The sequence below is a fragment of the Eptatretus burgeri genome, chromosome 4 (genome assembly GCF_056783735.1).
Source record: "Eptatretus burgeri isolate ZD-2024b chromosome 4, Ebu_testis_v1, whole genome shotgun sequence".
Lineage (NCBI taxonomy): Eukaryota > Metazoa > Chordata > Myxini > Myxiniformes > Myxinidae > Eptatretus > Eptatretus burgeri.
Genome location: NC_140964.1, coordinates 97,298,355 through 97,323,277, shown reverse-complemented (window position 1 = coordinate 97,323,277; position 24,923 = coordinate 97,298,355). Strand labels below are relative to the sequence as shown.

General features: G+C 43.8%; 2 protein-coding genes across 3 annotated transcripts in view; one reads left to right on the top strand and one right to left on the bottom strand.

Moving 5' to 3' along the window:
* LOC147028722 (visinin-like protein 1) overlaps positions 1-24,923 on the top strand; it is a 110,937-nt gene that overhangs the window by 16,952 nt on the left and 69,062 nt on the right. The gene's annotated exons all lie outside the window — the stretch shown is intronic.
* LOC147028723 (uncharacterized) lies at positions 8,617-9,495 on the bottom strand. Its single transcript, XM_085876562.1, has one exon. It carries the CDS (start codon positions 9,493-9,495, stop codon positions 8,617-8,619), a length of 879 nt encoding a protein of 292 aa, XP_085732688.1.

Below are 24,923 nucleotides of genomic sequence, written 5' to 3'. Positions count from 1 at the left end.
TTTTTTCCCACTTTTCTCACTCATATAATCGAATGCCTGTTTATCATAGCTACAAATCACTGGGCACATTGCAAAATGGTCTTCGTGGGGTGCCACCAAAACTGATCAATCTGATGTCAGACTTGTACTCTGGTTCTGAGCATGCTGTGAGATGTGGTGATACCATCTCTGACTTATTTCCTGTTGTTACTGGAGTTTGTCAGGGGTGTGTACTGGCCCCCACACTTTTCAGCACTTGAATGGATTGGATTCTGGGGAGGATGTCGGAGAGATCAAGCTGCTGTGCATCGTTTGGGAATGTCAAGATCTCTCACCGTGATTTTTCAGATGATGCAGTCATCTTTGCGGAGACTCTGGATACCCTTTTGGGGGCCCTCGAGGTACTGAATGAGGAGTCGGAGCTTCTCGGATTACGGGTTTCCTGGGTCAAAACTAAGATCCAGGCTTTCAATGACATCTTGGATGCTGCTATCCTGTCTGTACCTGTTTGTGGTGAGGATGTTGAGGTCACGGAGAGATTCACTTACGCTGGCAGTGATATTCATGTCTCTGCTGGCTGTGAGCCAGAGGTCAACAGACATCTGTGTCAGGCCTGGGGAGTCATGCATTCACTGGATCATGGGGTGTGGGGCTGCTGGTACCTGTGCTGGAGGACGAAAGTCCAAGTCTTCAGGTCCTTGGTGTTTCCAGTCTTGTTCCATGGATATGAGATTTGGACTCTGACCAGGGATCGGAGAGGGAGACTGAATTCCTTTTAGTACCAGGTCTCTTCGGAGAATCCTTGGCTATTGCTGGTTGGACGTTGTGTCCAACGAGCAGTTGCTGAGAGAGACTCAAATGAGATTTGTTACCTGTATAGTCCATAAGCATCAGCTGTGGATGTATGGACATGTGGTTCGTTTTCCTGATGCTGATCCTGCTCACCAGATTCTCTCAATGAGGAAGCCTCGTGAGTGGAGGAGGCCAATGGGCCTACCACGTGCCTCATCGTTGCAGCAGGTTGATACAGCATCTCAAGGAGATATTGATGGGCTAGGCATCTGCCTGGGAGATGGCCAGACAGAGGTTCCTGGAGTACCGGCGGAAAGTTGTTGCAGCGACACGCTGCTCTGGCGCATGCTCCCATACCTGACCTCACCTAACATTGCAAATCTTATAAACGCCCATGGACGCCAGCTTTCATGGCTTTATTTCATTTCCTCACTTCCGATAACCTCAAGAATCTCTTAAACTGAGCCGAATTACAAAATTTAAGCTCCAGAATTGAACTTAGCAGCAGTTCCGACTCCAACAAAAGTGTTCATTTGTCCAATTAGGACATGTTTGACATTCTCGGCATCTCCGGGAGATGTGCATTTAATATGACGGTTGTGTGATTGCTAATCACATGCGAAGCAAGCCGTTTCTTATCAACCATTTTTAATTTATCCTTGTAGAGCTTCAGGATAGACAATGTTGCATGTTTTTTTTCCATGTGGTGCCAAGATAAAAAGACTTTTCCCATTGCCAACTCTTGAACAACTAACATCGAATTGGCCATGAGAAAAGTTGAAAAGTTGAAATGAGAAAAGAAAAGTTTGCAGGTTGAAGCCAACAACTTGGAGCGATTGTCCTTGTGACTTGTTGTTGCTCATGGAAAAACTGAGGCAGACATGGAATTGCAACCTTTTAAGTTGAAATGGCAAATCAGAGGGGATGATTGGAATGTGTGGAATGAAGACATCTTGCCCTGCTGCATGGCCAGTTATGATTGGTGTACAAGCTTCTTGACAGCCAAATGTGTTTCATTGCAATGTTGGAGGGTCCAGATTCCTGAGAAGCATAATGGGTGCACCGATTTTGAGCTCCGGATTGTGAGGAGGCACACCTGGTGGATCCAGAGAGTTAAAAAATTATGTGGAGTACTGGACTGCTTCATTTGTGTGTCTGGTACAGTCAACCGACTTGTATATTTGCACAGTGTCAGGTAACTGTGTAAGAAGGCCTCTGCTTGTGGAATTGGCTGCATCATTTTTTGGTGCCAAGATGGCTCTTTGGCATGGCCAATTGTGGTCATGGTAGTTATGTGCAACGTTTGGAAATACTGCATCTTGTAGTTGTTGAAGTGTTGCAACTGTTTTCCCAATGTTGTTCATTGAGATAGTGCCATCTTGATTTTCAGATACCATGGCTCCATTTCCCAGTTTGAACAGGCTTGCCGCAAACTCCACATCAGATTAATCACCTGTTAGAAACACTCACATGTTGGTCATCAGTCTGAGTCACTGAATGTTGTTCCAAATGTATGATGCTTTGAGGCAGGCCTGCAGTTCATCAGCTTTGGTTACATGTGGAATGACATGCAGCATCTGACAAAAATCCCCAGCCAACACTCGAGTCACTCCACCCAATCTCTGTCATTATATCGAAGACCTTGCATCGTGTGATCAAGAGCCTATAAGGCAGCCTTATGAGACATTGTACACTCATCCCATACAATGAATGAGCTGGCATCCTGCAGGAGCTTTGCTTTGCCAGTGCCCCTGCCAATGTTGCAGGTTGGTGCCTCCATACTTGCCAGATTTAAAGGTAACTTGAACACTGAGTGAGCTGTTCTTCTGCCTGTCAACAGTGTGGCAGCAATGCCTGATGATGCCACTACAAGGGCAATCATATTTCTCTGCCAGATTTTTGCCAAAAGAAGATTGATGAGTAAAGTTTTGCCAGTTCCACCAGGAGCATCCAGAAAGAAAGTGCCACCACTCCCATTGAAAACTGCTTGTGTAATCTTCTTGAAGGCTTCTCTTTGGTCTGGAACCATACATGGCTCATTCTCCTGTTTGTATTCAGCAAGCTGTTCCATGTTGTAGTTGGTCTCCCTCAAAATTTCATTTGTGAGCTCGTTGTCATTGTGTGGTTGAGGGTCAGGAAGGCCAAAAGTTTTTAGGTCAAAGCCACCCAAAGTCTTGATCTTGTCTTCAATGATAATGAGAGCTTGATTGAAGATGGCATCACCATAGTCCATTTCCAGGTTAGGATTTTGCACTTGTGTGTGATGCAAAACGTCCTCTGCCAGATTCTCCTTGTGGTTGTCCTGTAATTGTTGAGTATTTAACATGGCACATGTCTGCAACATGATGGCAAACAGGTTTTGCAGCACCCATGGTGATCGAGTTGCAGCTGCTGCCTCCTTCAATGTGCTGTTGCAGTGTGTATCTTCCCCCAGGAGACCTCTAAGCTGGCAAGCCTGTTTATAAGTTTCACAGATTGTGGCATCTACTATTCGCAAGTCCTCAAATGACATTGGACCTTTGACCTCATGCAGAAGCAGTCTCAGGTAAAAGCATTCAAAATTGTTCTGATGGACAGTGTACACATGGCCATGTGCATCATTGGCTTTGATGCCTGGCTGGTCTGGTACGGTTTGTACTGCTTTGTGGCGAGCCCACTTCTTGCTGCCAACATTCCATGTGCTGTACATCTGCATCTGATGATACAACAGTGCCTTAGCAAATTCATCATCCTGGCAGAGATTGAAGAAAGCAGTGAGAGTTGTGTCTTGTGGGACTTGGGCACTCTCATGTACATTATCCTCAGTGAAGTACACTCTGTCCCTTCTCAAGGTGCACACCGAGATGAACCACAGTGGGATGTCACTCATGAATTGGGAAGTTCAGGATCCTCCAGACGGCTTCCATTTGCTGCTGATGTATCTTCCCATTTCATCTTGCCGCACCTCATCATGCACAGTGCCTTCCATTGTCAGGCCAAACACAGCCATGTCAGATCCTTTGTTGACGTACTTGCATACATATTTAATGGATTTCACAGAGTGGCAGGACTCAACATGGATGTGTGCATTGAATAGCTGTGTGAGGAGTGGACAGCATGGTACAATTCACCTGTTGTCAACTTCAATCTCACAACCACGAACTCTGATGGTTGTTGTGAATCCACCATCTTCTGGTTTTCTCCGATGATACAGTGGGTATCCATCATGTCCAGTCTGTCTCTTTCAGAAGATATTGTAGGAACATTTTGTGCATTTGTTATCTCTCGTGCATGGTGAGTTTGGATAGATGCTTCCACAGGGACCATGTACCATCTGTGTTTTGAGAGTGCTGAATAGATGTAGAACAATTACTGGGTCTGGAAGTTCAGCACTGATGAAGTCGTCCACTCTGTGTACAGGAAGTTCATCTTGAAGCCAAATCAGCATGTGGGCATGTGGCTGGCCACGCTTTTGCCACTCAATTGTGTACATGCAGCACTTCGTGGCTCCAAAAATCTTTCCCTTTGTGATGACATTCATCAATGTCTTCATTTTTTTGTTGGAATACTCTTGTGAGCAAATCATGGCGATGCTGTGGTTATTGGCCTCGCATCAGTTCATGAGCCACTTTCTCCCACGCTGGATTGCAAATGAAGGTGATGAAGAGATCAGGACGGCCATAGTTCCATGCATATTTCATGGCATCCTGAGTGTGCTCATGCATGTAGCGGGGACCACCTGTGAAACTGGAAGGCAAGATGACCAATTGGCCAACATTGGCAGCATTTCCATCATTGTTCGTGACATCCTTGAGGTGAACATAGTTTTCGACTTGGAGTTTCTTTTGGTTCTTGAGAATGAATCTCATCCTTTCTGCCTCAATATTGGCAAACTTTACATGTCCATAACAAATTGGTGGAAGAGATCTTTGCAAAGCAAGATGTGATTGAAATGACCAGCTCTCAGCATCATCCTGTCAGTATAAAAGTCCATGGCAGAAATGTTATTTTCACTTGGCAGTCCTGTTGCTGAGTTTGTTTGTTTCACTTCAAAATGGTTGGTGTCCATCGTCAACCTGCTAGAAAATTAGTAGATACTGAAGTGCTTCATATGATCGGTGTGTCTCAGCAATTCTCTGGAGGGAGTTGTTTCTGAGTTGCAGCACATTGTCTCGATCGCCATGTTGTTCACCAACCAGAATGACAGCCACTTCTGATGTGGAGGGTGCATTGAAGCGCCGCTCATGCTCCCCAGCCAGAGTTTTGTCTGAATGAATGACAATTTTGTATTCCGGTGTCATCTTCTCCATGGCACACTTGAGATTGAACAAAGTGGTTTTCCTTGTGGAGCATCTCTTGCAACTGCAACACCACTTTCAGCCTGGTTTGAATGACATCGCTGCAGCATTGTTCAGCCTGCTTTGTATTGTCACCAATGAAGTAGATCTGCAGGAATTTGGACTCTTCATTTGGCCGTGGCTGTAGACTGCCAATCTGATGATAAACCTGACCCTGCACTTTAAATGTGGGCATGTAGCCAGATTCTCTGATCTCTTTTGTGGTGCCGAAAGATGTCATGTTGAAGCACAAGTTGTATCTTCTGATGATGCTTTGGAAATGACTTGCATTTGGAGTGTTGACTGTCAACCATGCAAGAAGAGGTTCAGGAGGAACATTCATTTGGGGCATCGGAACCTTGCCATTGTTGCAGCATATCCCTGTAGCTTCTCCTGTCCATTTAATCGCATCACAGTGCCTGCAAGTAATTGACATTGAGCCAATTGCAACTGTTGGATCAGAAGCATAATCCAAGGCTGGATTGTAGGAGAATACAGACTTTTCTTTTTCTCTCCAGGGCTGATTCCTGGATGCAACCATTCTTGTTGCATTTGCCTCTCATCTTCTTTCTTGCTCTTGAGGAGTTTCAGCTGCTCTGGATGCAGCTGGTACCGATGTCGAAGGCATTTGATAATATGAGTGATGAAAGTGGAAAAAAAACAAAACTTTATCGTTAAGAAATTGTTGCGGCCGGTTCCAAGTGAAGGCATGGTTGAGCAGGCCAAAAAACATGGCGGCTTCAGACCCCAGCAGGTAATCCATGATACGTCTGAAGACCCCAGAGAGCAATGTGGCCGAGGAGCACCTGATCAAGCCTATAATTAAATATGGCTGTTAATTATCTTCAAAAGGGGGTTTTTAATTAACCCAAATACCCAGTTTTCAGTCATGCTCTTCCTTAGACTTCTCTTCGTATGCATGCAAAGTTTTAGGCTGCTATGTTTCATGGCTATGCAGTTATGGAGGAGACACACACACACACACACACACTGCCATTTATTAACATAGATACTTGTGATAAGTCATCAGTAAGCTATTGACACGGCAAAAAGTATTTTGAGAAAATTGGTGAAACTTGTTGACTTAGATCCTTAATTTCCTAGTCCTGTCCGATCACATCAACCTTTCCATCCATTTAAACATTTTGTGTGACCAATCATCCTTGTTTTGGGATTTTTTTTCGCATTTTGTTAAGAAACGGATTTTCTGATCAATTTGAATAATCTGATGTTTGAAGTGGTTTTACCTGATGTATCTTTCATGCAGTAATTATTTTGCCTTGTGCACTGGGAAGCCAACGTATCACTTTAGCTATCATGTCAATCATGAAATACCTGTTGTTATTATTACTTATGGAAGAGAACATGACTGCACACGATGGGATATACAAAATACTTTGGCAGATTTTTTGCCATTTTCTTGTATTTCTCTTTGGTCCAGTGAAATAATCATCATGAATATGACCATGTGCAAATGGATTAGAGAATGTCCATTCAAATCTCGCCCATCATGCTGCTCAACTGCCTCACCCCTCACCCCCCCCCCCCCACCAACAATGCCGCTGTTCACGAGTAGTGAGTGCTCATGTGAAGCATACTTGTTGTTTCCAAATCGATGCTCTTCAAGACCTTCCGAGCACGCCATCCCCACTCCATGTGCTGGAAGCCCTCTCGGGGCAATTTCAACTTTAGCACAATTTTGATGGTTGATGTATCCTGAGCACAAATGTACCTCTGCAATTGCATCACAAACATGATTTATTGATCAGTATTAATTGGCTTTAATCGACCTGAGCCTGTTAAACCTCAGATGCTAAGAGAAGTCATGTGTCATGGATACCTTGATGGCAGACTTCCTTGGATGGCTATGCTTTGTAGTCCGATGGGTGGCAGGATAGCTCGGTTGGTAGTATGTTCGACATTTGAGGTATGGAGTGTGGATTAAATCCCCGCAGTGATTGAATTCAACTAAAAGTTGCCACTTTAGTGGATATGCACCAAGGGGTGCTTTCTCTTGGAGAATATTTTTCAATGAAATTGGCATTGTGGGCCTGTACCCTGAAACCCCAGCTTTCCTTGGGTTTGTTGTACAATTAAACATTAGTTTGAACCCTGGGGTGTGAATCTGGCACTGGTATGATGGGTTAAATTATCTTCCTGTTCCTTTGAAACACTGCAGATAACAAAGTCCACACACCCCAGGGTGGGTTGACATTATAAAAGTCCTTAAAGGATCCACAATTCCCGATTCATTCCCATTGCTCCTCTTCGTAAAAGAGACCATTCAGGATTTGATGCTGAAAAGGATTCAGTCAAGAATGTGATTTTTTATTTTTTATTAAATCTACATCCCTTTTTGAGTCTTCTGGTCAGTGACTTTTTAATGATGGTCAGGCCATGATAAATTCTCCCTTTTGCACTCTACTGGTTAATGCACATTTAAATAAATTTGCAATCCAATCCTTTCTAAATGAGTAACATGATTGACATCAATATTTTTAGCCCCTGTTGGACTTGTCCGAAACGGGGTCTGATGGATTTGGTCTCAATTTTCGTGTCTGTGCGTGCATGTGTTCGTCTGCAGCCATATCTCGGACATGTTTGGACCAATTTTATTTGTACTTGGCACAAAGACAACATGTGATGGTAAACATATGCACATCATTTTGTTTTGCGATGCAATCAAAGATGGCCGACTGGCAGCCATTTTAGTTATAAACCCCCCCCCCCCCCCCCAGTATCAAACACCTCCTCAACCATTTCTCAGACATGCATTCATCAATATTGTTCAAACTTGCCACGCAAATAAGAAATGATGGCTTACATATGCACATCATTTCTTTTCTGAGATCAGATTCAAGATGGCCAACTGGTGGCCATGTTAGTTGTTAAAAACCTGATGTTGAACATATCCTCAAGCATTTCTTAAATATGCATTTTCAGAACTTGTTCAAAATTTGCACACAGATAAGGAATGATGGCTTACATAAGCACCATTTTTTTCGAGATCAGATTCAACATTGCCAATGGTGGCCATTTTGTCACTTATGGCGTAAAGACCGTGAGGCCTTTCGGCCTGGTGTTGGCTTAGCAGTTAGGGTGGTAGCTTGGGATCCTTGGATCCTGAAGTTCAAGACCCGTTTTCTACTGAATTAACACCAGGGGGTTGACTCAGCCTGTCTGTGATAGCCAGAGGGTGAATTGACAAGGCTGAATCGTAAGAGTTTATTCAATGTAGGCTTTATTCAGCAAGAACAGGACAACCTGTAACAACACAGATGTATAGCTAAGCCTGACATATAATACAATAAACATAATACAACAATAAAGAATAATAATTAATAGGCCTACCGTATTTCTCTATGCAATCACAAAAGACCGTTCAGTAGCCATTTTGGATATTGCAAAAGACTATGGAAATACAATCTATACCACTGATGTTGTTGTTGTTGTTGAACTATGGGTAATATAATCTGGGGCTAACAATCTATTACATTTTCCCCCTCTTAAAATAAGAAAATAGTAAGCTCTACAGGTCCAGGCGATCAGGTGGTTTTCTGTGACGCTCCAATCTGCTCAGTGGTGGTGCATCAGGAACATTCTTTGGAGTGGTTTCAACATCTGAGAAGCCAGCAGAATCTTCATGACCAGTCTTGAGCTCGTCCTGCGATAGAACCCCTCGGGTTTCCTCCATGACTAGTCCAGGTGGTTTATGCACAGGAGGATCTACATCACCAGAGTTATGGACCTCACCACGTGGAGCTAGGTCATGCAGAGCCACAGTTGTCTCTTTACCATCAGGGTAACGCATGTGAGCATATCGAGGATTAGCCTCAAGCAGTCCAACCTCCTCAATAACAAGATCATACTTTGATTGCCGTACATGAGGTTTCAAGAGAACGGGTCCAGGTGAGGAAAGCCATGTCAGAGTTGAATATCCACTTGTAGACCGACGTTGGTAATTGAACAAACGCTCATGTGGAGTAACATTTGTTGCAGTGGTGAGTTGTGAACTTATAGAATGTAAGGTGTCATCCAGAACATGTTCCCATTGTGGGAGTGATAGGCCTCTGGTTTTCAGAGCTCGAGTAATATTCTTCCAAATCACACCGCTGTAACGTTCACACTGGCCATTCCCTTCAGGATTATGTGGGGTAGTGCAACTGGTTGAGATGCCACGGGAGTGGAGGAAGTGCTTCAATTCTGATGACATAAAGGAACTTCCCCTGTCAGAATGTATGTAAGCTGGCATACCAAATATAGCAAAGGGTTGACCAAGACATCTAATCACGGTGCAAGTTGTCATGTCAGGACAAGGAAAAGCGAATGGAAAATGAGAGAACTCACCGATCACAGTAAGCAAGTAGCAGTTCGCCGTAGATGATGGTAAGGGCTCCTTGAAATCCATAGGGCTGGGTACCTGGGTACCTTTCAAAGGGCTGGCTAGCTTCTATCAAGTGCGACTGTTGCGGTCGATGGAATCTTGGTTTGCACTCAGCACACACTGGACAGGAGGCCGTTACCTTCTTCACATCGTCAACAGAGAAGGAAAGATTCCGAGTTCTTACGAAATGTACCACCCTAGTGATGCCGGGGTTACAGAGAGAATTGTGTAGTTCGATCAAGGTATCTGTACTGATTGCTGATCAGTATGCTTTGCATAATGTGTCTGCCACAATGTTCTCGTTCCGTGGTCGGAACTGTATGTCAAAGTTGTAACAGGCAAGTTCGATCCTCCATCTTTATATTTTTATCATTCTTGATCTTTCCCGAGAGTTTGGAATCGAACATGAAGGCTCCGGACTTCTGATCGGTGATTGGATAAAGTGGTGCCCAGTCAGATAGTGTCGCCACTTCCGCAATGATGTAACAATAGCATACGCCTCCTTCTCCACTGAAAAATGTTTGCGTTCACTCGCATTCAGTATTCTCGAGAAAAATGTCGCAGGTCTCCCGGCCTGGTTAAGAGTGGCGGATATTGCAATGTCAACGGCATCCATCTCAACAACAAACAGGACAGATTCATCAATACAATGAACCACTGATTTCTCCACCTCTGTTTTTAGATCTTTGAAAGCTTGTTGGGCTGCATTAGACAAAGGAAAAATAGCAACCTGAACAAGGGGGCTGACGTTCTCTGAGTCGTTAACAATTCACTGAGAAGAGTACGAAGACATACCCAGTGTTCGACGCAGAGACCCCATATCCACTGGAAGGGGAAGGTTGCAGAGTGGTCACAGTCTCTCTGGGTCAGGCCTTATGAAGCCATTTGAAATTGTATATCCCAGAAGATCATCTGAGGCCACAGAGAATGAGCATTTATCAGGGTTGAAGGTTCGGTTAAACTTCTTGGCTGCCTCAATAAATTTATGAAGATTAGCGTCAGGCTGTTCCTTACTTTTGCCACAGAGAGTAATGTTATCCAGGTAGGCGTAGGTTTCGGAAAGTCCATTGTCGGCAATAAATTGATCTATCACCCATTGGAAACAGGCAACTCCGTTTGTCACTCCAAATGGAATTCTGCGAAATTGATACAACTGCTCACATGCCTCAAAGGCAGTATACGGTTTGTCTTCATCTCTGAGAGGGACCTGGTGGTAAACAGACTTCAGATCGATTGTACTATATAGTTGATACCTCGCTACCTTGTTGACAAACTCGTCTATTTTCAGTAGTGGGTCGGCATCCAGTTGCATGAAGCCGTTGACTGTCTGCGAATAATCAATCACCATCCACCTTTTGTGTCTCTCATTCGTTGTAACTACAACTTGAGCTCGCCAGGGCGAGGTGCTGGGCTTGATGATGCCCTCTTCGATTAACCTTCTTGTTTCTGACTCAATTAAACGGCTGCCTGGTGCACTGTACTTTCTCGACCGAACAGCAATGGGTTTACAGTCGGGAGTGAGATTCGTGAAAAGTGGTGGTGGAGGTATAGAGAGGGTAGCGTGGTAAAAGTGTACCATGAAGCTAGCGCACAGACAGAGAGCGGTGGTCTGTCTCCCCCAAACTGCATAATCACACTCTCATGATGTTTCATGAAATCCTGGCCTAGGATTACATCACTACAAAGATCAGGTAAGATGGAAAGTCGAACAAAAGACCGTTCAGTGGCCATCTTGAATATCGCAAAAGATTGGGTAAAGGAAGGATATGGAAATACAATCGATACCACTGATGTTGTTGTTGTTGTTGAACTATGGGTAACATAATCTGGGGCTTACAATCTATAGCGCTGTCATCCTTCCGAGGTCAGCAAAATGAGTACCAGTGTCGCAGCCAAAAAGCTGCACACAAAGGGAAGGGGTATCAATGGATTGATTAGATCTGGTATTGGTGTGGTGCAGGCATAATGGGCCGAATGGCCTCCTCCTGCATCTTAATTCCTTGTAAATCCTTGTGAATGTAAATGGTGTCTCCAACCATTTCTCAGACATGCATGGTCCAAATTTGTTCAAACTTGGCACAAGCACAGAACATGATGGCATACACGTGCAACTCACTTTATTTTGTGATCTGATAAAAGATGGCCAGCTGGTAGGCTGGCAGCCATTTTAGTTGTAATGAAACCCGGTATCGAACACGTCTTCAACCATTTCTCGGACATGCATTTACACATCTTGTTCAAGCTTTGCACACAGATAATGAATGATGGTTTACTTTTTGAGATCAGATCCCAGATGACTGATTGGCAGCCATTTTAGTTGTAAAAAACCCGGTATCGAACACATCCTCAACCATTTCTCAGACATGCATTTACCGATGTTGTTTAAAGTTGGCACACATATATTGAATGATCGCTTGCATAAGCACGTCATTTTTTTTTGAGATCAGGTCCAACATTGCTGACTGGTGGCTATTTTTTACTTAAATGTGTCCTCAACCATTTCTCAGACATGCATGGTCCGATTTTGTTCAAACGTGGCAGAAGCACAGTGCACAATGGCATGCACTTGCATCCCACTTTATTTTGCAATCTGATCAAAGATGGCTAACTGGTAGTCTGGCAGCCATTTTAGTTGTAAGTAAATATTGTTTCGCCCTTTAACTCCGTACAGCAAAATTACTAAAACAACGGGGGCTGTGACATTTTATGTCTTTTTTTTCCTTGTTATACAAGGGTCTAGACTCATGGAGCAGCTGAATTGCATCGGAAAGCAGGTTCACAAACTGCAAAAGGGTAAGGGTGGGGGAGGGGTGGACATAAACATAGAGGAAAGGAGGAGAAACACAAAATGAGTCATGATACTCCTCACATAGTGAGCCACGCCGTCACACATCAAGCCGAGCCCTCAAATAGTGAGCTGGGCCCTCACATAGTTCGTTGTGCCCTCAGATAATGAGCAAAATATATCTGTTCCAAACGATTTTTTTCAAGTCATTTCGCATAATCTGAGGGCTTCACGTTGGTTTCAGTAGATTATGCTCATAAATAAAACTGCATGACATAAACAAGGTGCAAAAACGATCCCCTAAATTTTTTATCCTATCAGTTTGCTTCCAAACATCAACAAGGTCATGGAATCAATCATCGCAGTTGGCTTGAAATCCATACTTTTCTCCACCAACCACATTTCAGATCAATTCAGATTCACACCAGGTCACTCCACCATGGACATGCTGCTTCTATTCTTGCAACATTAGATGAAGGCCCTCAATGTCAGACATGAGATCAGGGCTGTCTTTGTAGACATTTCTGGAGCTTTCAAAACAACCTGGCACACCACCTTGCTCTCCAAACTCTCTGCAGATGGCATCCAAGGCCAACTCCACTCTTGCATTACAGACTTTCTCGACTCCCATTGCCCCCAAACATGAGGCTATCAATGGAATATTTTCATCTCTTCTCCCTGTCAATGCTGGTGTGCCCCAAAGCACATCCTATTCCTTCTTCATCAATGATCTCTGAGTCTGTAAAATCCACTTGATCTCTTTGCTTATGACTACACCCTCTGTCATGATAGCCCTCATCATTCAACCAGACAAGCAGCAGCCTCTTCCCTCTCTTCAAACCTTGATAAAATCGTGAAACAGAGAGTTTGACTTGCGTCCTCCCCTTCCCCCATGTTCTTATCCACCCGGATCCCTTATTTTTCCGTTTGTGTCTATTTTGTCCCGAGGCTCCGTTGCTCGTGTCCTCCCCTCTCCTTCTGTTGTTCCTTTTCTTCTGTTGTATGATGATCTGATCTGTATTGCAGCCCTTCTACGAGCCTTGACTTTTTATACAAAAAAGGACTTTCGTCACATGGCCTATCTTGCTTCGTAGCCACTTATATAGCCTGACCAAGACCCCTCAAATGGCCCGAACCATAACTTCCCAGCAAAACCTTCTGTTCACATTTAAAAATATTTTTTATCTTTCAGATTCCAGTTGTCAAGATCATTTTCTGTTTACTCCCCACCCCCCTCCCCCTCTTTCATTTTGCATGTGGTTGGTTAAAATTTGACTGTACATTAAAAAAAATTGGAGTCATGTATGTAGTAGTTAAACATCACTTTTAAAGGGATAATTTGTGTTGATAGTGTTAGAAACTGATAGCTTTGGAAACATATAATATAATGTTGGAAACATAAATGTTTCCTGCTTCAACACATAGAGTGAAAATCAAGATGGCGGCAAGTGACATAACCACCCTGATGGAACAGTGAATAATTCTGAAATTTCTGGTGAATGAAAGCATTATTTCTGTTGTAATTAACAAGCAACTGTATGCACAATGTTATCGTGAATTCACAGCCATATTTCCTGCTGTTTTTTTCCCTGATTGATGTCCCACATTTGTTATGTAAGTGTCCAAATGAATTCTTCACTGAAGGCATTCCAAAGCTTCCATTGCACAACATTTTGGTATTACAAGCCTGAGGCTACTACTACTACGACTACTACTGCTTTAGTGACCCCAATTATTCCCACCTTTTTGTTGGATTGGCCGGTGAAAGTATTTGGCTCAAGACATCAGACAACACAGGACTTGACTTTTGTAACAAAAGACAAACACAGCCTTTTACCTTAGAACTTCCTGGAGTGACTTCCTGGAGCACTCTGGGTGACAATGACATTAATAGAAAGCTTTTCTGGCACCCACAGTGCTCTGTGAAGTTACTTGGTCAAGAATGTCAGGCTGGCCAGGACTGACATTTGATTGGGGTTGATTTGGGTCGGATTTAGTCATTTGTCCAGGTTGCCCGTGCTAACTTGCCTACCCTTCACAAAAGATACTGCTGGGGTCTTAAATGCCCACTAACTAATACGAGCAGAAGGGACACCCGACTAAATCCCGAAAGCTGGAGAATACCTTGAAAGGTATTGTAAGTGTTGTTTTTGGAATATGCATACTGTAGAAACTTCGGTACGATTACAAACAAATGTCCATTTCAATGTTGAAGCACTCTCATAATGGCTTCACCAGGCATGGTTCGTTGTTTCAACCCTTAGGATCCATTGTGAGCAACATTAAAATAATTGATTTAGTGAACTCCATTCAAGACCTGTAATGACACTGTACAACGAGTGTGTATTCTATGACAAAGCTGAATGGCTGTGCCAAAAATGATTGATGAAGTCACTGTTGGTAAAGTCGAGAGTGAAGAATCTTAATTCCCCCATCAAGTTGATGAAAGGTATGATTCATACAGTAAGACAGACTGAGAAGAGATTGGATGAAGTACTGGAAATAATCTCACTTGAAATGTGACATTGTGCTGATCACCCAATCGGTTTCAGCTGGCATTGGACTGAGTTGGATTTGCCGCTCCTCTTAGATGCTGTGTAAAGATGTTGCATGATGATCATTGGCAGCGAATGTCATGTGATGAGTGCTGTTGAGTGTCACGTGACCGTTGCTGCTTACGTGCGATATGCTGAGCAGCATCCCCAAGCACCAGATCGCACACACATGATAAACTGAAGTGGCGATCTACCTTCATGTTGAGCGTCGGGGCCAAATAGCTTTCCAAAGTACTTCCTTTACTCTGCACTCAAATCATTTGCTTTATCTGTCCAACATCACTACTTCCTTGATGCTAAAGATATGGCCGGTGGTCTGCAGATAAGAATATACCGTTGAGTCTGGAATACACTCTGCAGGGCTCTGCCTCTGATCCTGACACATCCGTGCTTCTGGGACTGCACGTTGTCTCCCCATTGTAATAATCCTTGCAGTCTACCTGATCGCATCTTACACCACACACCAAGTTGTGTTTATTTTCCTTGAGGGAGGATGGCAGGCCACATTTTTGGAGCAATTGTCTGATATTTTATTTCATCTTAGCAACCTTCCTTGGGTCACAAACGATAGAATCCACTCGAGATGAGGGTGCGAATCATTGAAAGCTTGTGAATTCATGGGTCGTGAGAGTCAAACTGGAGGTAATGGTTTTTGTGGATTAATTTTCGATACATGCAAAACTACAGTCTCCTCGTTTGACCTGTACTTCACAGTCTGCAAAGACGAACTCCTTGTCTTTTCAGCCCTTGTGGACTTAATGTTGGCGTGGAGAACATTGATGAATGTAAAGAAATCGTGCTGTTTCAATTTCTTGAAAACTACAAAAGTGTTGTCAAAATATCTCAGCCACCTCAGCCAAATAGTATCAAACTTACACATGCAGGAGTTGGAACAGAAAGCCTTGTTGGATTTTCCCAGTACCACACCACAAATTTGGCTGAGATATGTTAACGCCACAAATTATCCTTTATTCCAATTATTTGCAGTGTTTGCTTGAATGTTGTTTAAAAAATATATTTATTGATATTCATTCTACAGAGGGAGGGACAAATACCAAGACGGGCCCTCTGGGTGAAAAAGCAATTGAAAAGCGAGACAATTGATCACTTCCGGTTCTGGGTTTGGAGCATTGGCAGGTGTCCTTGGGGGCTCCCAACTGACGATCTCAAAGTTAAGTTTCCTGTCGTTATCTGTCCCGTTTTAACTGTTTATTTTCTCACCTACACGTTACTGTGTGTTTCTAGTTCGGTTTTGTTTCAAAAATCGTGCTATTTTGTGAGATTTCGTCGAACTTGTCTGACTGGGTGCTTGAAGCCTATCCTTGAGGCTTGAGGCCTACCCTTTGTTCCCCTCGGTGTATGATCGTGTTTATTTGTTTTTTCTCCCCATTATCTTCAATTTCTATCTTTCCCACTTTCTTAACGTCCACCATCCCAACTAATCACTCTATTTCTTATCTTTAAAAAAAAAAACGCTAACTTTCTCCGATTCTTCTTCTCCTTCTTCTTCTTCATCTCCTCTTCCTATTCCTCCTCTTCTTCTTCCTCGATTTTTTTCTACAACACTTCCATGACCTAATCTGTTGAAAACTCCCTCAAACAATAATAAAAACAAAAACGATCTCTTATAATGCTTCATCTTCCTCTTTCACACGTGTGGTACTCTTTATTGTATCAGAATGCATGACTCCTCTGCTATTAAAACAGACTGCTCTCAATTCGACCTTTCCTTCATACCTTGCCTAAAAATCCAACTGTTACAGCATTTCTTCCCTCCATTCTCTGAATTCGCCTTTATTGCATCCCTCAAGAAATGTGTTTAATCGCATAACTGACCTAAAACTTTTTCTTTTTTTTAAACCCCAGTTTGCTATGAATGTTCGCTTTCCATCAACCATTCTCTTTTTTCCAACTTCAGTGCAAACTCACCCCCCTCACCCCTCACTCTCACTCTCAAAGCAACCATCCCACTCTTCTCCCTCCAATCCTCCCTCTCACCTCTCTCAAAAACTCCCCCTCACCTTTCTCCCACCATTCATCCCCTTCACTCATCCTTCCAAAAGTTGTCCCCCCTCTCATCCACAATCCTGCCTCCTTCCACTGCCCTCTCACCTCCATCTCTTCACTCCACCTCCTCAAATCCTCAACTGCCTTCTTCCCCTCTCTTGTCCCCCCTCTCCCCCAGCACCACAGAGCCTTTTCTCCTCCTCATTCGGCCCTCTCCCCTAGCTATTCTGCAATTCCCCACACTCTTTCAACAACACTCCTTACCTCCCCCCTCGTCCCTTGTCCTTCCCCCCCCACCCCCCACCCCCTGCACCCAAAGCCTCCTCCCCTACCTCTTCATTAAAAGTATGGACCTCAAATATCCAGGGCCTTCGCTCAAACCTTTCAGATCTTTCCATACAGGTTTCCACTGACAAACCAGAGATAATCTGCCTAACAGAAACTTTCCTCCCCCAAGACATGTCTGACTCCCAAGTATCTCTCCCTGGTTACTCCCTCCTATGGTTTGACAGACCTTTTGACAGACCTGAGACTTGCCCTGGTGGAGGAGTTGCTCTCTTCATCAAAGACTCTATTCCTCACTCTCCATGCACTGCCCTCACTCCCCCCACGCTCCCAGAAATACCTCTGGCTATGGCTTCCCCTCAACTCCCGCCTCATGTTTATATGTGTACTGTACCGTCCACCTAACAGTGATGACTCCATCTACACCTCACTATCTGAAAACGGACCAATTTCGACCTTCTCATCCAAACTCTCTCTTCCTCATATGTGGCGACTTCAATTGTCATCATGCCAGTTGGCGACGTGTGGGTACCTCTCTCAGCTGTCATGGCACCTCAGCAAAAGACGTCTGCGACTCATTGGGACTGACTCAATCAGTCAACTTCCCTACCCAGATCTCAACCAATGGTACTCCATCTCTTCTGGATCTGATTTTGACAAATTTCCCTGACAATATCTGCTGTTCTTACTTCGCTCCAATCGGTTCTTCTGACTACGTCCTTGTCAAAGTTGACATCTCTCTGGCTATTATCAGAGAACCACCTCACCGCCGTCAAGTCTGGCATTTCACTCAAGCCGACTGGCAGGGTCTCCAAGCAGCCCTCAAACTTATAGACTGGTCTCCTATCTCTACTTTCTCCAACATCAACTCATCCTGGGAATTCTTTCAAAGAAACTTGCCTCCCTCATGGACAGATTTATCCCCTCTCACCTTTAGTTGTCCTACCCCTCCTCCCACCCTTGGTTCACTGAAGCTTGTGGAGAGGCAGTTGTCCTGAAACAACTTGCCTTTGCCTCATGGAAAGCAAACCCAACTGAGGGCAATCTTAGTTCCTTCCATAAAGCTTGGAACAAGTGTGTATCTACCCTCAGGAGAGCCAGAAAACAACATATTTCTCATCTCACGTCTGAACTCTCAAACATCTCTCCCTCTTCAAAATCCTCGTGGCATCTAATCAAATCTGTTTCTGGTGTATGTTCCTCCTCCATCCCCTCCCTTACCTCAAATGGCAGCACTGCTGATACCACACGTGAAAAAGCTAAATGCCTAAACTTGGTGTTTGCAGCTAAATCTTGTGTTCAAAACCCATAACTTTCTCTACCCACCTTACCCAGTCACACCCAACTGTCCCTGGACTCTGTGTCCTTTACTCCTGACAAGGTGGAGAGCTTGCTGTCAAACCTCAACTCAGATTCTGCAACCGGTCCAGCCGGCATCAGCCCACGTGTCCTCAAAGCCTGCTCTTCTGCTCTTGCTCACCCTCTTTCTGTTCTATTCACCCTCTCATTTGCTCAAGGCCATCTGCCATCTGCTTGGAAATCAGCAAACATCACTGCCCTGCACGAAAAATGTGCAAAAACAGATCCCTGCAACTACAGACCAATCAGCCTTCTCCCAATCATCAGCAAGGTTATGGAATCCATCATCACTTCAGACATCAAATCCTTCCTCTTCTCCAATGGCTTGATTTCTGATCATCAATTTGGTTTCAGACCAGGTCACTCTACCCTGGATATGCTGCTTCTGCTCTCCCATCAATGGATGGAGGTCCTTAATGCCAGACAGGAAATCCGAGCCGTATCCCTGGATATATCACGTGCTTTTGACACAGTCAGCACCCTGCCCTGCTCATCAAACTCTCTTTCTATGGTATCCAAGGCCATCTCCACTCATGGCTTGCAGACTTCCTCTCCTGTCACAGTCAACGTGTGGCCCTAAATGGAGTTCTTTCACCCACCCCCCCTTCCTGTCCAGGCTGGAGTTCCTCAAGGTAGCGTTCTGGGCCCTGTTCTTTTTCTGGTTTTCATCAATGATCTCTCCGACTCTCTGGAAAATCCTCTATATCTCTTTGCTGATGACTCCACCCTCTGCCGTACCATCAGTCATCCCTCAGACCGGCAAGCAGCAGCTTCTTCGCTCACTGCTGATCTGGATAAAATCACAAACTGGTCCAACACGTGGAACATATCTTTCAATCCGGACAAATCTCACATTCTCACTATGTCTCTTCGAAAGGACCATTTAGAAACCCCCCCCCCCATCCACTTTCTCAACAATCCTCTGGAAGAATTCCTTTCTTTCAAGCTTCTGGGTCTCACTATCTGCCATGACCTTTCCTGGGAAAGCCACATTTCAAACCTCGCCTCCAAAGCCAGTCGCAGACTGGGAATCCTCCGTCGTGCAAGGTCCTTCCTCGGCCCACCTGAGCTCCTGACCACTTACAAAGATTTTGTCTGCAACCTGATGGAGTACTGCTCTCCCCTCTGGGCTGGCGCTCCTGCCTCCCACCTTTCTCGGCTTCATGCTGTAGAAACCAAGGCATTTCGGATCATTGGCATCTCACGCAATGAGGCTGAGTCTATGGGCGTCTCACTCAATTAACGCAGGTTGGTCGGTGGTCTTTCTGTCTTGTGCCGTCTCCTCTCCAGCCTCGCCTCCCCCCTCCCCCGCTCTCTCTGCGATTTGTCCCCACCACATTGCCGCAGGGTGCTCAAGCTCCGCCAACAACCCCCTTCTGGTAAAACTACCAAAATCACGAATCGCTGCTCACCTTCACTCTATTCATTCCCATTCTTCCCTCCAGGCCTTCAAAACAGCTGTTCACCACCACCTCTTGTCATCCCCCATCCAAATCCTCGATCTTATCTAGTCAAATAATCAAATATCACATATCAAATATCGGGATCTCAAATCCCGATAATCCACCCAAGCCCACCTCCTTCAAATTCCCTGCTTTCCTTCCTGAAAGTCCCTGTAATGTCCATCTTCTATTCCCCATGTTCCCCATCCCATCCCTATCCCTTCCACAGGTCTCCAAATGTCTCTGTTCCCCACTATTTTGTCCTTCCCACTCCCTCCCGTCCTGTCTCATGCCCCCCTTGATGTGCGTTGTGTGTGAGCTCTCATACGAGCCTCGACAGGGTATACAAAAAAAATAAAATTTGCGAAGTGACTTGCATTATTTTAATCCGATTGAAGTTGGGAACACACCGCTGGAGAGGCTGTTCCAAAGAGAGACAATGTGGGGAAAGAAGGAGAAGGCATGGCAATTGGTACAAAAGGAAGGGAGAGTAAGGCAGAAAGGGTGATAGATGGAAGGTAGATGGGTATTACAAACAGAGCGAAGAGAGGAAGGACAGAAACAAAGAGTTTGACTTGGGAAGTTTGACTTCGGGAGTCCCATCCATCCTCTTCCAGTCTCCCCTCCCCTTCACCTTCCTCAACAATGTAGATTGGTCTATAAAACCTCAAGGACCAGCATGGCTTGAGAATATTGTTTAGTTTCGAGTACAATTCCTCAAATGCTCATTGTGTTGTGTCCACTTGACTGTTGTGCTCTTATCAGGGGAGAATATTTCTTTGTAGGATTTCTGCAGCAGGTACTCTCGAGAAGATGTGGGAAGAGGGGAGGGTGCCTATATGTACCAGATATGGAGAATGTCCCGTACTTTACTTGGTTTCTGTGTAAAATTTGAGTTTTGACATGTTTGCTTGCTCATCATGTTGTTGAGTGATCACGTACTTGCACATATGCAGGTACTCTCGAGAAGATGTAGCAAATGTGACATTGCACATCTTTTTTTGGTTTGAGAATATTGCTTCTCGATAGATGCAAAATACATAGATGGAATGTATAAATACATGCAAAATACATGCAAAATACAAAATACGTAGATTCACCCCTGCAGCCTCCACCCCCCCCCTAAGTAACAGAATTTACTTAATTTCTTCTAATTCATCAGGGTGTCAAAGTGTGTCCTGGAAGGAGGAAGTCTTCAGTCATAAAATAAGGTTGAGCCATCGGTGTTTCCAGAAAATTCGTCCCTGCAGCCCCCGTGTCATCACCTTCCGCTCTACTGCAGTTAGTACCAGGCTGAAGCATCTCGTGTGAACTCTGGTCCAGGGAATTGCTTTAAAATGTGATGATGTTCACGAATTTATGTGAATGGCAGTGAATGGCTTGAGGTGTGGGAGAATGTTTGGAGGTGTGGGAGAATTTTGGGAGAGAAAGATAGAGATATAGAGATGAAAGGAAATGGAGAAATGGGGTTATAGAAGAGGGGGGTTTGCGGATATATACGGGGGGTGGGGTGCACCCCGCACTCACAACCGTTACAATTTATTCTTAACTCCACAAGTGCTGTGAAATCTGTACTATAAGAGAGATGTGTGTGTGTGTGTGTGTGTGTGTGTGTGTGTGTGTGTGTGTGTGTGTGTGTGTGTGTGTGTGTGTGTGTGTGTGTGTGTGTGTGTGTGTGTGTGTGTGTGTGTGTGTTGCCATTGTTCTCAGAGATGGCAAAACGGGTCTTAGTAAAACTTTTAGCGGTTCATCAGTGAGTGTTCGGGAGTGTTTAAAGAAAAAACTAGAAAATTTTGAAAGAAAATTTTTTTTGGATTTTTAAAAATCACTTTATCGTGCCTAAACTTTAGTAGCTATGCCGAAGGTAATATTAAATTATCTTGAACCCCATTCCTCAGTTGGTGTTGGGAAGTGTTTTAGGCCTCCACAAAAAAAGTAGAAAAAAGCTAGAAGGGCACTCTTTGACATCATGACATCACCAGATATGCCTCCACCCACATTATTGCATCATTATAATGTACAAAGTTTTATTTAAATCCTGGAACTCAGATTCAAAATATTAAATAATTCTGGTTGCCAGACCATGTGTCTGATCAGGTTGAAATTTAAAATACGTATTCCTCATTACTTCTAGATCATAACTGTGATGTTTCACGTCGATTGATGAAGTGGTTCAAGCGAAAATTTTTAAAAGATTTTCGTTCAATCTAATATGGCTGCCAAACCATGTGACCTATTATTTATTTGTGAACATGTTGACATCCTCAAGGCTTGGGGAACATGTGGGGAAAGTGTTTCCTCGATCTGTCAAGCCATTCTGGAGAAGGTGATTTTTAAAGGTGTATTCTTCAAAAAGTCAAAGCTGCCAAACCGTACTCTCGTACTTTACTTGGTTCTTACTCCGCTCCAATCGGTTCTTCTGACTACGTCCTTGTCAAAGTGGACATCTCTCTGACTATTATCAGAGAACCATTGTGACCTATGACATCATATGTGGAGAACTTTTTGTTCCTCATGGATAGACGATCATACCTGTAATGTTTCACCTGGATCTGTTTAGCTGTTTCTGAGAAGAAGATTTTTGAAGGTTTTTATAGTAAAAACAATATGGCTGCCGAACCACGTGACTGATGATGTCATAATCCCCCCCCCCCATACAATTTAGCCCGAGATGACCCTCAAAAATGTTCATACTGATCGGATAAAGCGTTTGACGTATGCAATTATGACATCGTAATGAGGCCACCTTTGACATCATAAAACAATAACACTTGTTTTCCATGGGGAGTACTTGACATTTGGCAAGTTTCAATGTTTTTTTTTTCCATGGAACGATTTCGAAGATACAGAGGTCTAAAGTTTTTCCTTTTGTCCAACATGGCTGCTACACCACGTGACGGTTGACGTCATAATTATCATGAAAACAATCGACATGAGACATGAGTCGCACCGATGGTAAAAATTTCGTTTCAATCAGGTAAACGTTTACACAGAAAAAAAAGTAAATTTGCATGGACGGTCATAAGTACGGATAGACGGACAACCTGAATCCATAATGCCAACGGTGACTTCATCAGCAGAGGCACAAAAACAAAATTTAATTTCTTCAAAATGCAAATAGAGTTGGAACAGCACCCAGGCCATGCAAGGTACCCCTGCTAGTCTGCAATAAAATAATTATCAGGACATTGCAATGGCTGAACCTTATGTCAAGCAGCCACACGAAAAGCTAATTGGATTTTAGGTTTTATTCGCAGGGGCATACTTTATAAATATCGAAGGAAGTGGTGTTCGCATGATGCAGGAACTTAATGAGACCTCATCTCTTACTGTGTTCACTTTTGCTCACCATGCTTGATGCAGAACATAGCTGTCATTGAAGGAGTTCAGCATAGATTTACAGATATTTCTTTTCAGGAATAAACAAACTAAGCTCTGAGGAAAAGCTGAAGGAGGCTGCACATTTTACTTTAGAAAGGGTGTGATTACTGATTATATCGAGATCTGATTAAAATGTTGAAGAAAATGAAATTGCAGGAAAGTTTTCTGTTTTTTTTTTTTAACCAGATTGGACAGTGAGTGGCAGGACCAGGAGGAATAAGCTGAGAGTAAAAAGAGGAGAGTTAAGACAGAAGCAAGGTAAAGGTGTTTCACACAGAGTTGTCAATATATGGAATGGTTTTTGTGGGAAAGTGGTCGCAGCAGAGACAGTACGTCGGCTTACAATTACATTGGATGGGTACTTGGAATCAAATGTGATGGAGGGCGATACAGGGACGTCGATTGGAAAGGTAGATAACTCGGCTCAGGTGTATGTGATATTCAGACCGTGTTGTGTGCAAGCTGTGCTGCCTCAAGGTAAACCTCAAGGTAAAATTCAAAAAGGTAAACAAAAAGAAAACCACAAATAAAACATTTATTTTTTAATCTCCATTTTCGATATCATATTGTGACGTTTGGTACATTTTTAGTTATTCCTTCATCTCCTCCCCCTTCACATTTTTTTTCTCTCTTCCCCACCTCCCTCCTTGTGCCCCACTCCCCTTCCACCACCATTGGCAGAAACAGTGATAGGTTGAACTGCTGTGAACTTGTTCTGTCAAAAACGATATCAGCTAATAGCACAATATCTCAAAAAGTTATGAACGGATTTGGACGAATCATGGTAGACAAGGTTTGGGTGTATGACAAGGATGAATCCATTCGATTTTGGTGAAGATCTGGATCTGGATACGAGAATTTAAAATTTTTTAAAGTGATTCTTCACCACTGAGAGATGGGGCTAAAAACTATACGTAGCATGATATTTCACGAAGTTGTGGATGAGTTATGACAAAACTCGGTGGATGAGTTAGTTTGTGAGGTCACAAGAACAAGCCAATTCGATTTTGGTTCAGGTCTGAATCCAGATCCGGCCTATCGGTGGTATACAAAATGTAAACTATGCAGCCTGGTGGAGGTATGTGCTCTCCCGAGTGCCGTTCTGGTTTACATTGAGTTTAAGGGTGCGGATAATGTGTTGCACAGACACTGCAGGTCAAGTGGCCGCCTGCGTCTTGTTTCTTTGTGTAACGTGCACTGGATGTTCTCGTACCTTTTGCCCTGCAGTACGACATGACCTGTAAGGTCCTGGAGTGAGGAACAGAATTCAATTTGTCAGTCTGTACAAAGCCTTTCTCAAAACTCGTGATTCTCTCAATGAGGTTGGAGGGCCATTCTTGTGAGCTTTCATTTAATTATATGTTGTTGCTTATGTGAATTACTTCATTTGTGTTAACTCCTTTCTCTTTAATGAATTACAGTGCTACTTTTTTAACCCTCTTGTTTTTATATTCTCTCTCTCTCTCTCTCTCTCTCTCTCTCTCTCTCTCTCTCTCTCTCTCTCTCTCTCTCTCTCTCTCTCTCTCTCTCTCTCTCTCTCTCTCTCTCTCTCTCTCGCTCTCTCGCTCTCTCGCTCTCTCGCTCTCTCGCTCTCTCGCTCTCTCGCTCTCTCGCTCTCTCGCTCTCTCGCTCTCTCGC